The sequence below is a fragment of the Opisthorchis viverrini genome (genome assembly GCF_000715545.1).
Source record: "Opisthorchis viverrini unplaced genomic scaffold opera_v5_317, whole genome shotgun sequence".
Lineage (NCBI taxonomy): Eukaryota > Metazoa > Platyhelminthes > Trematoda > Opisthorchiida > Opisthorchiidae > Opisthorchis > Opisthorchis viverrini.
In genome coordinates this window covers 322,639-334,532 of record NW_008751972.1, presented here as the reverse complement: position 1 = coordinate 334,532, position 11,894 = coordinate 322,639, and the positions used below count along the sequence as shown (strand labels likewise).

Sequence of the window (11,894 nt, the reverse complement as noted above, 5' to 3'; positions counted from 1 at the left end):
CTGGCAGTTCTACTGTAACTCGTGCTTTCATTACAGCATGTGATTTGCTGGGCCAGCTATCTTCTATCCAGTTGCTCGCAGAAGCCAGGTGCCAGATGTTTTGCGACTTCTCATCGTCAACTGAGCTCTACGCTTTCCGATCATCTCGGGAATCCTGGCAGCGATTCATACCCAGCTGCGTGTACACTGCGGGTGTTTTTATTCAATCCGGTTATAAATCCCGCTACGGCCAAACGTGCGCAGGAATCGGACCTCTACTCATCTTCTTCGCCCATCATACCTGTGTCTTGTTTGACGGATTCGCCTGGGGATGGCTCCGTCAATTCACACGCCGGACTTGCCAGTTCTCCTCGTTCATATCATTTGTGGGATAGTTTGAAGTTTGTCGGTGCCCAACCTTCGTAAGTCCTGGTTTTTGGGTAAATACTTTTTCTGTTTGAAGTGCACTGTTTTTTTCAGTTATCCCATCACAACTAGGCCACCTTCTGGTTCCGATTTATTGTTGCTAGAAGATGGAAGTATTCCTCAGATCAAACTAATTTGGTTTTGAGAGAGAGTCACCTGGAACCCAGCTGAATCTCCTTACTGTGATGCTTCGCCGATTTCGTGCAGTTTGGTTTCAAGTAGAACATAAGGTCGACGGAAACTCGGGGACTGCGCCTACCTGATGAGCCCCAAGAAAGGCGAAACCGGTCGTGGGCTTTCGACGAACTTTCAGCAACCCAATGAGTAGTGCATTGCAAATATACAGGTATCGCGATATCTCGAATATCATAGCGACAGAAGCATGAAGCGGCCTGGTGCAGCACATTCAGTTGCCTGGAAACATCACATACGAGAGATTCGGTTGGCTTCCATGTGAGTCCCTCGAAACACCAAATTAGTTTGCAAACGAGTGTATATTCGCTAATTTCGTGTAATTTGGTTTCAAGCAGAACATATTTGACGGAAACTCGGGGACTGTGCCTACCTGATGAGCCCCAAGAAGGGCGAAACCGGTCGTGGGTTGTCGACGAATTTTTAGCAACCTTATGAGTAGTGTACTACGAATATTCCTCAGATCGTTTAAACAATGAGGTTAAGTCTCGCAACACATCCTCACGCTCAGGTGGAAGCAAGGCTTTTAAGACCTCCTACTTCATCTACCACCGGTTCGTGTTCCTGGACATGTGAACAGGAAAGCGTGTGCCAAGCGATCCTAGGATGTGTTAATCAGCTTGTCTCTGCATTCTTCCTGTCCGGGAGGCTGGGAATCGTTTGGACTGCTCACTGATATTCGGCAAGCTCTTGCGTTCATACTTTTAGAACGAGCGTGTTGAACAGTGTTTGCCTCATTTTTTTGCATAAGTGATACCTACGTCCCTGTCACGAAGAGACTGGACTTTACCGTGGTGTGACGGTTTGCGCACCTCAGCGATCCATCGAGCTATACTGGGGAGTGTCCCCGTGACACTCACAGAGTCTCTCATACCAGATTTTCCATGGTTAGAGGTCTGACGAACACAGTCTCCTCGCTCTCCGGGTTGAGAGGTTGGAACATATGGCGACGTGTTCCGTTGAAATGGTAATACATTTGCATTTCCCACCAAGCACCGCTGTCCTGCGGTTAGGTGTTTGAGTCAAGGACTTTGATTGAGGACTCTAATCGTCCTTCTGTGTAGGTGTGGGCGCCCTGGCAGTATCCCAGCCCTCGTATCAGTGTCAACATTGATGTTGCTATCTTTGATGATGATAATGACGTGGATGGCTTTCAGAGTAACACATTAATTGAGCGCACCTCGAGAGGGATTGCCAGAGGATTTCAGTATGAACCACATACTCTCACTGAGCCTCATCTTTGAAGATGGTTTGGGGTGCTCTTAAAGTGCAGAACTTTCTTCTTCGTTCATTGCTCAAAACAGTAGGCGAATGGGTGATTCCATCAAAAACAGGCGAGCGAAGCAGGTGCTGCTTACCCCCCCCCAATCANCGGTGGGGGGGGGGGGGGGGGGGTAAGAACGCTTCCGTTTCACCCTAGCTGGTTCTGCATGATTAGTTGGAATGAGCACTTGTCATTCGGCCATAACATCAAAAGCGAACGACCTCATAGTCCGTTCTTTAGCGCAGATTGGTCATATTCAGGGCACTATTTCTACGTTCGATACATGCAAACGATTGATTCAGTGATCTCGGTATAGTGGAATGCTTCATGCTTATGCCCATATACTTGAACTACGTCAGTGAAGCATCAGTGTTGAAAACTGATGTCATGCTGTCGATGATGATGTAGAGTTTTGGGCGTAAGAGACGTTACCATAGGATCTTGAGAGCGACTTTGAAGGTAGGAAATAGATTGACTTTGACTAAACAAAAAGCAATTTAAGACGTAGGTTGACTGATCATCCGTGTTTGAAGATGCTAAAGTCAGCTGTCGACTTATGTCATTGAAGTTGGTTCGATCGATAACCACGTGTGACCTTGGAAACAAGTGTTTGCTTTGTTTACCGAGCTGGGCAGTTTGATCGTAAACGCTTCATCGCCACTCGGGGCGACATCATCACTGTGCGGTCAGGGAGAACAGCAGTGTGTCGGTTATTGCGCGTGTCTGTTAACCGGAGCTGACCTTCGATCATGACTGGCTGTTCGGTCGGGTGGTTCCATTGGTTGGTCCGTTATCCTAAATCCTGTCTGATCGGTGACCACGTGACCTTTGAGCTTGGTCTCCCTTGCTCTCGTACTCCATTCTGTCCTCGACCCCTCTGAGTTCCAGTTTGATCCAACTCCAGGGAGTTTTTTGTTTCTTGGCTTGTCAAACCGATATTCGGCTCTGTTTGAATACTATGGCTGAGATATTGATCCTTTGCACGTGGTGGTACGCGAATTAGATCAAGTTCAATGCGTCGGCTGATCGAATCCGTCTTGATGTGCCGTGCGTCCAGTTGTACAATCGGAATGATTGTAGTAAGCTAGCACCAAGTCCCTTCCCCGTCAACCTTTATTCTTTTCCTCGCAACAAGGCTTTCAAACAGATCATGGTTGTAGGGCAGCGAAGCACTCCCGTGTCTCGTGTTTTCCTCTGTCAAGATTTCTACGTTTCCCAGACCGAATTCATGACCTTAGTCTTTCTGTGTGGGTGCTAAGGATAGGGAATCATGTTCTGTTATTCGTGCCCATAATCTTCTCCCAGTTTGTCCAACGTAGAACTTGTTGCAGTTGTTAGTTTGTCAAAATATAGCTAGTTCGGGTGTGCTTACTGGTGGTTGATCATATGACAGTCGATCCGTTCGCCGCGCTTGGCAATTGGCTTGCAAACGTTTCGTCCTCAGGTGTGCACCGAAAGCAGCGATCCAACAAACCAATGGAATAAGAGGCATACAGACCACAACGCAACAAAAATCACGATCAGTCCAGCAATAATACAGCAAAGATATATACCAATTAGCCAATCTTCAAAAACTATATAAACGCAACTAGGCGCGGAGGAACCACCCGCTTAGCTGCGCACTGACGATGCTCCTCGACTGGAGACGAAACGTTTGCAAGCCAATTGTCAAGGTCGGCGAACAGATCAACTGCCATCTGATCAACCTCTCGTTGCAGTTGATTTGGTATGTCAGATTGTTCGTCTTGGTTCTGTCTTGGTTATTCCTCGGTCATGACATCAGTTTCCTTAAAGTAACATTCGGTTTTTTAGGCTTTGATGATTCCTTTTTGAGCTAATAATCTGGCATTGAGTTCAAAATAGGTCTACTTGCCTGGTCGCTTGTTTTTGATGTCATTGAGGCGTCTCCTTCTTAAAGCTTTTCCTGATAGGATTCCCCGGATATCGATTGTTCTGGACTACTCTGAATAGATGGTTTCCTTCCTTCTTCTTTGGTTCTGTGATGTGTCTCAGCCCTCTTGAACAGGGTCTGGACGCAGCTCTTCTTGTGGTTTACTGAATGGTTGTTGTTGTAGTGCAGTATTTGATCCGTATGTGCCTCGTTCCGGTATGCGAAGGTTTCCAGAGTACTTTATGCGCATTGTGTACTGAATCTCGTTTCGTGGTGATAAACGTGTCGTTCATGTAGCGGATCCATTGTTCTGGATTGATGGTTGGTAGTACCGCGTGTTCTGATCTTTACATTACCGCCCTTTTGACAAGCCTTGATATTGCGGATCCCATTGAAGTCCAAACGAATAACGCCAATAGCAAATGATGCTTTATATGACTGTTTTCAATAACGATAGATGATTGTGGATTGTGTTACCGTACTTTTTGACATGGGTAAGATTCGCTTGTGGTTTAGTTGCATCTGCCTGAATTATGGGAACTCAGGATAGGCTCAAACGCTCCCACGTCAGGAATACAGCCCACAGGGGGCGAGATGGCTCAAGTGGTTAGAGCGTGAATTTACTTACCAACATCTGCCTCTCGACTTCCCCCGTCTAGGCGTGGGCGACCTGGCAGTATCTCAGCCCTCGTGCAACCTTCGGATAGCATGGCAGCTAGGCACCTGAAGGGTGTTACGGCTGAACGATTGTTATACAGCCCACATTAGACATACGAAAGCTTCCATTTGTTTCCACTGGATTCAGGGTCCTTCATGAATTTCACACTCTGATTCCAGGGATATCCAGGATGCGATTCAGAAAAACTACTTTGGTGCAAATATAGGATGGTGAATATTCCTTTGGCGTTCATGAGATTCGCAATTAGTTCACCGCACACCAAAGTACAAAACCGTGTAATATTGTGTAGCATCTCGTGGCTACAAGACTGTCTTTCCATGGCTCCCACACCGGTGTGTTTCGCTGAAAGATAGCGTTGTTGATACATCCGTGCACACGATTGTGTTTCACTGAGAGACCAATCATACTTGTCATCACATCATTTCTTAGGTTAAACACAGTCGACCGTGGACGCCCAATTTAATCGTTGTTAGTTAGTCAACCATAAATCGCCGCTACACAGTCACCAATCAAATACCAACCGGGGTGCCTGTCAATTCTTGCAGCAAAAACGGAGCTACTCCGTCCAGTTACTTGTCATCGATCAGTCTCTGATACGAGAGTGAACATACTGGTTTCATGGAGCACGTCGCTAAAATCTAGGTTGTCTAGTTAGCCTCGCTTTATCAGACGGTGACAGGTGGCAAGATTTCTGATCACACAGTGCTATCTAACAAATGGATGTACATATTGTCCAACGCAATACCATCCTTGTCAAGTTTGTCTTCGTGAGACAGAATCCCAACGCTTTCTAGGAGCAATTCTAAGCTGCTCGTAATGCAGCAAATGACTTTATACCATCGTGGTCGACTGAAGGCCAGTAAATAACGCATCGCGTCTAACTTGAAAAAACATGTTGGAAAGATTTAAGGGTAACAAGGCCAATAACAAAAGGGAAAACGGGAGCGTCCTACGTCGTATTTCTCCAGATTCTTAGTCATAAACAGTCGAACTGAACTAATGAAGTCACCCTGGACATCACATCCTTCGTGTTGTTCCTCCATTTCGCTTCTTCACGTCTGTTCTTCGCATCCCAAACAGTTCGCTACCTACGGTCATTGTTGTGGTTGAGGCTGACAGAAAGACACCACATTCCCGAGTTCTGTCTGTCTCCCAGCCATCACATGAGGTACATCGTCATACCTCTCCACTGCTCACGTGTTGCTCCCGGTGAACACGCAAAATGCTTCGTAAGGAGTGATGATCACACGAAGACACAGTACGAAGCTTTCACATCCATGCAGCAACACTACCCCGACAGATACACTGTATGCTCGATGTTTGCTGAATTGATCGACGTCACACTGTCGCCAAAGGTGTCAGGGTTGGAGAGCACGATACAGGCGTCTTTTTATGTTACAATCTCCCCCGAAGTTGAGATTCGGTCTCCGAGCTGGGTAAAATAAGTCGTGGATTTCAATTATTCCGTGATTCACCCTTAAGATAATATACTCAAATATTGATCGTGGTGCCTGAAGGTCACCTCCCAGTAAGATCACCTCGTCCGTGTAGTCCAGGTCGCGGGCCCTGTCATCGATAGTCAGGATATCTTACGTTCACTTGAAGATCAAGGATGGAACTGAGAGAGGATGAGTAAACCAGGCATCCTTGACGCGCATCGTGTGGTAATGAGAGCTAGTTATGGACCCGAACGCAATCCCTTGTACTTCCGCACAAAAAATCCAACCCATCCAATACAAGGCCTCCTTGATATCTAGGACAACTTCAGTGGTGTTGGTAGATCCGGCAGTTTCCATATGATGATTGGGTGGCTGACTAGCAATTGCTGTTGCAATCTACTTGATCCTAGCTAGCGGCTTTCAAGCAGTTCAGGATGGACCTACACTACTTGCATTCGGCCTATCCCGTTGTAACTGAGCTGACCTGTTCTGTCACTCTTTTTGGAACTGAGGACTATATGTAACTTTGTTCACGATGCAGGAAAACCTCTTCGTGCTGTGATATCTGTAAATGACTTGGCTTTTCAAATGATCATAGCTTCGTCGCCATTATGGCGTACGCTATCCTCAATTCCACGACGTCGAAGAGCCAACTGAGTGGCTCACTTGCACCATTCCAGATTAACGGTTGTCTGGTTGTCCAGCTACGGAACTATAAGCCGTTGTTATAATTCCTCCCAACTATTCCGTTATCAGAGCCTTAACATATCAATTTTATCTCTCCTCATGTGAGACTTGGTCCTGTAAGTGGAGCCAATCTATACTGCAAGGCCGAGAAGCACCATCATCAGCAGTGCGCATCTCATGAAAGCCCAAGGAATTTCGTACCTGCGACCTCCCTCCAACTAACCGGTCGGCCACTATCGCGACTGATCGGCGCTGAGGTTAACTCGTACTTGAAGATCCTTCAATTAAACGATCTACGACACGTAGTAGCTTGTTGACTGCCTCCTCTAGTGACGACTACTCATCTTGTGAAATTATTCATCCCCTGAACTACTTATAGACTGATAGTGGTGTGGGGCGATTTGATCATTTTTGTTAGAGATTTCGTTCTATAAAAACAAACCAGTCTATTTGTATCTTGTTAGGTCAATGGATTCGATCCTAGGAAGGCGCCTAGTGACGTTGATGCAGATCATAGCGTGTTCTGACTTTTAGGCAAGTGTTCCAATAGCTTTGACGTGGTCCTTGCATCGAGAACTCTGGGTTACGAGGTTGATTTGGCGCCCACACGCGTGGGATGCTGTTCGTGTTACCTGAACGCTACTCCATGGAGCAACAAGCACACAAACTTAACAGATGGTCCCAACTGTTGTCCCATCTACACAATGAGGGCCACTAAAATGACACATGACGAATCCAGACGGACACCATGTGAATCGAAATTTGTCAGCACTCCATCATCGGTGCCCGGCGAACGCTAAAGTTGGTCATGTCGTTGAAGCCGATATAAAAGAAAGAATAGTATCAGGTGGCCTGTTCCACTAGGACTAACTCACTAAATCTCCCCCGGAACCCGTACCTGCGAGAGCAGTCCATCGAATCTCACTGAATTTTAACACACCCCAGCCCTTTTTCATTTTCGCTGACTGAGGTTCTAGAATTAGTGAGGAATCCAGGATCGTTTTCCCAGATATCACTCAGGGTGTGCGGCAATACGCAATGTGACCGGGTTTGTACGACCGCGGTCTGATTTGGAAAACTGAACGCCCCAATGATTTGCCAACGGTCATGAAGCGCTGTCCGCTCAGATTGGTAATAACGAAGACGAATGTGTTCTCTGACTCGTTCTACTTCCGCTACTGTTTGGGCGTCTCGCGATTCGACTGTCCTTTGACGCATCATATCCACAACAGTGACTGCCTCCACCGAAGCATAAAACGCCGCATTTGCGGTTTGCGAACTTACTTCCCCCTTAGACTTTTCTGTGGGAGCATCTGCAATGCCGTGCTTGATAGGGCGAGTGCTGGATTGCCTTGCCTGTCTTGTTTCAAGAATACTCTGATCAACTATGCTAGATGATGAGGTTCTGGATCAATGAGGAGGCGAGATGGACCAAGTGGTTCGATCGCCAATTTACTGACCGGAAGGTCCGTGGTTCGAACCCGATCTCTGCCGCTCGACTTCCCCTGTCTAGGCTTGGGCGACCTCGCAGTATCCAAGCCCTCGTGCCTCCTTCATGTGGCATGGCAGCTAGGCACCGAAAGGGTGCTACAGCTGGACGATTTTATATTTTTACATCGAGTGAGATCACTGTAATTTTGATTATACCAAGATGGAGCATTGTACAAATGTGATATTGTAGGTACGTTAACGGGACAAAAAGGATAACTGTCTCATACAAGTGCCTATGCGTTTTGTATTCTAACACAGAGTTTTTTCCAGCACGAACTGCACTTTTGGCTATGTGCGACATTCGATGCATCTGTGTTTAACGAGCGAATAACAGGTACCTTAGTCATTGAAAACATTCAGCAATATCAACTGCGGTAGCTCGGCTATATGTTACACGTGCCTAGACATCGTCTGCGGAGACGAGCGCTGTACTCCAGGCTTCCTTCAGAATGGTGTTAGCCACGAAGTAGACAATGTGCTACTTAGCTGATAGACATACCTTGGTTTTTAATCCACTTCTGTTGACCTAGTCCTCGACAAAATGAGTTGTGAACTCGGAAAAGCCTGCGAGTTTTAGCGTCGTTGTCTATCGGGCCTATCGGCTTTGTCGTGGGGGGGCAGTGCGCGCTTTATTGCAGCGCTGCCATTGTAAAGAAGTTGCAATACGACTGCTTGCATTCATTGATCGATATTATTGCACAAAACTGCAGTGAAAGCCACGTAATTGCTACTCTATAGAACGGCGTGTTGTGATTGCGTTGATTGACTAATTGATTGACAGACAGATCGATGCAACCTCACCAGTTGTGCCGGCTCAATCATGTGCTGTCTATGTCCGAAGGTCGTTTAGACAGATCCTTGTTTACTTTATCAGACGCAATATGTTACCTTCGGGGCGGGCCTCCTCAAGGTGCTAGAGGTCTTTGTTATGCGGCTTTAAGTTCAACATAAACATCCTGTCTTAGCTGAATGTTAACCTCGTGTGACATGATCTGATCTGAATGTTGGGTATCACTTTTTTTGACATTGAATTGCGTATGTTGTGTGTTTCAGTACAGCGCATTGTGTCATTTGTTTTTCAACGCTTGTGACGGTCTCTCTAACAATGTGACTTCATTGTTGTGACCCACAGCCGGGATTCAACATGCACAATTTATTAGTCAAATTTTCTAATTGTTACCAACACCTCGGCTAGATGTGAAGTTGACTTTCTCCAAGCATCTCGCATGCGTATCCGATGGACGAGGCTATATGCGCATCCCGGCCACATTTTGTTTCAATACTACTTGTCAGAGCACTAAAATACCAACGTATGGAAGTCTTCACTCGTTTGAGCGATCCTTTTTCATAGTTTACATAGCCTTGCCCCAAACGACTTCAAGCTCTGACATACCGCTTATTCAGTTGTACGGAATGTTGGCACTGATCTCATGGTGGGCCTAATGCGATACTCTCGTTTGCACCTGGAGGTTGGGAATCTGACAACGTTCAAACTTCCGTGATTTGAGTCCACTTTCACTTTGTCAGTAGCCTAGTGGACCCCTCGTGGTTCCTGCCGTTGACGTGGAACCATGAGCTAGTCACAAAGTCATCTTTTCAGGAAAGAATTCTCTCCACAGGGGATATCGAACAAACTGAAAGTGGTTTCTTCATTTTTTCTCGAAAAAGTTTGGTGACAGTCGGTAGATTTATTGCTGGGCAACGTTTCGCTTTTGACACAAAAGCTTCGTCAGGCCAAATGACTAGGTTCCGAGGTTGGTGGAAGGTGAACCAATCAGCTAAGTCAAGCTAAATCTCCGTTGGGTGTCGGCCGAGGGATTTTTAGTGTGAGTGGTTGAACAAGTGTTGGGTCGGTGGGGGAAACCTGCATGTGTTTGGGTCCAGTCTAGAGTCTAGTTCTTCTGGTTCGGTTCATTTGATGGTTCCTCATTCTTTTCATTCTTTTTAATAAGACAGTTGTACTTGAGTTTGAACCACCGGTCACGAACAAAACTTAGTTCTGCTCTTCTCTGGCAGACTCATCTTAAAACGTCGCCCAATAGTTGTGGACTCATAGTATCCTGATAATTCAAATCAACCGAAATGACCTGTCAGTATTAACATCTGTCCACTTATCGCCTCGCTGTGTCAACTACAGACGCATGTTCTGTCACACCCCTTTCCCAGGTCCCATTTGAATCACTACCCAGTAACCTATTCTAATCTAAGACCACGTCAAGTTTTACACTCACTGACCTCTACGGTCATCTGACACTTACTTCTCCCGCTTTGTTTGATACACTTTCCTGTCTTTTCTCCACTTGTCACACCATTTCATCACACGGACATGGGGATCAGTCCATCGGACGCTGTAAGATTGTGCTGAACTTCAAATGACTGCGTTCTAACAGACCATTGCTTTGGGCAGCCAAGAGATAAAACTAAAATTCCTACAAATTGCTGACAAATAGCAGTTGGTCGGTTGAACGTTTCTCATTGATTGGGTTCGAGCACACGTTTGTAGCTCATGTAGCATAGATGATCGTTGGCTTGTTCGCTGAGCCAAGGAATCTGATTGCAAGCGTTTCATCACCAATCCAGGTGACATCATCAGTGCGTTGTGAGGGAGCGTAGTGGCGCGTAGCGCACCATTGCCCAACTCAGCGAACAAGCCAAAGATCATTATCTGTTTTCATACACTGCATATGTAGCGAGATGGCCCAAGTGGTTAGAGCGCGAATTTACTGACCGGAAGGTCCGTGGTTCGAACCCGTTCTCTGCCTCTCGACTTCCCGTCTTGACTTGGGCAACCTGGCAGTATCCCAGCCCTCGTGCAACCTTCGGGTGGTATGGCAGCTGGCACCGAAAGGGTGCTACAGCTGAACGATGTGCATAATATTTCGACTTCATGAACTGATGAGTTCCATTGTTTGCTTGCTTCCGTCAAAACTGACTCCCAGCATGTGATCTGGTGCAATGCCACCACATTGTGTTGCTTGGTAAGAACTAATGATGGGATACTCCGGATTATGGACGACTTTCCTTGTTTGCTCATTGCATAACTATCTACTGAAGTTTGTTGTCTTGGCCAGTTGGAACTCGTGCGTCTGTTTGCCTCAACACGAGATATGTGACAACGTCTCAAGTCTACTCAATTCGTGTTGTCGTGTCCCTGTGAAAGGGTCAGCGATGCGAGGCATCTGCCGTGAAGGCTGATGGTGGCGAAGCAACGGGTGTTTGATGCCCCTGTCGGTTTCAATAAACTCTCTGATCTCTGACTTCCACCGAATGCAACCGTAGTAGGGTAACTTGGAAGTGCGTCGAGTATAAGGTTGAATTCCTGACACCCACTTTGGGATTTACGGCGCCTGGTGGACTCTATCCGAATATAGCATGAAGCTCTTGGATTGCAAACCCCTTCATTTTGTAAGATAGCTCTGTCCACTGGACAGATTATTGATAGCTGAACATGTGAGGATACATGCTACTTTTTCCTTTGAGCTGGACAGTTCGTTTGGAAACGTTTCATCGACATAACATTATCACTGCGTTGAGGTTAGAAGTGCCTTCCAATCTCAACGCAGTTCTACACACCTCAGTTCAATTCAGTTTATCAGCCATAAAACATGTGTCGTCGGCACACGTTTTATGGCTTCAACTGCCACAGTTTCGATCACCAGAAAACGAGGAATCGGAACATACAGCCAAGCCATAGAGGCAAAGGCATGTTCAGGTTGTTTAGAAATTGGGTAGGTACGCATTGAAGGCGATAGCTTTGATGCACGAGCGCCACTGACTGCACGACTGGGCCATTTCCCCACTGGTGATTTGAGTTCCGGGGTCCTCATTCAGACAGACTTAGTTTGC

At 46.5% G+C, this 11,894-nt stretch overlaps 1 protein-coding gene across 1 annotated transcript in view; it reads left to right on the top strand.

The window, feature by feature from the left end:
- T265_09891 (hypothetical protein) overlaps positions 1–11,894 on the top strand; it is a gene marked incomplete at both ends in the record, with an annotated part of 70,947 nt that overhangs the window by 15,361 nt on the left and 43,692 nt on the right. Inside the window, one exon of the mRNA XM_009176103.1 lies at positions 37–401. Coding sequence (XP_009174367.1) covers positions 37–401 — 365 coding nt within the window. The remainder of the gene's footprint in view (positions 1–36; positions 402–11,894) is intronic.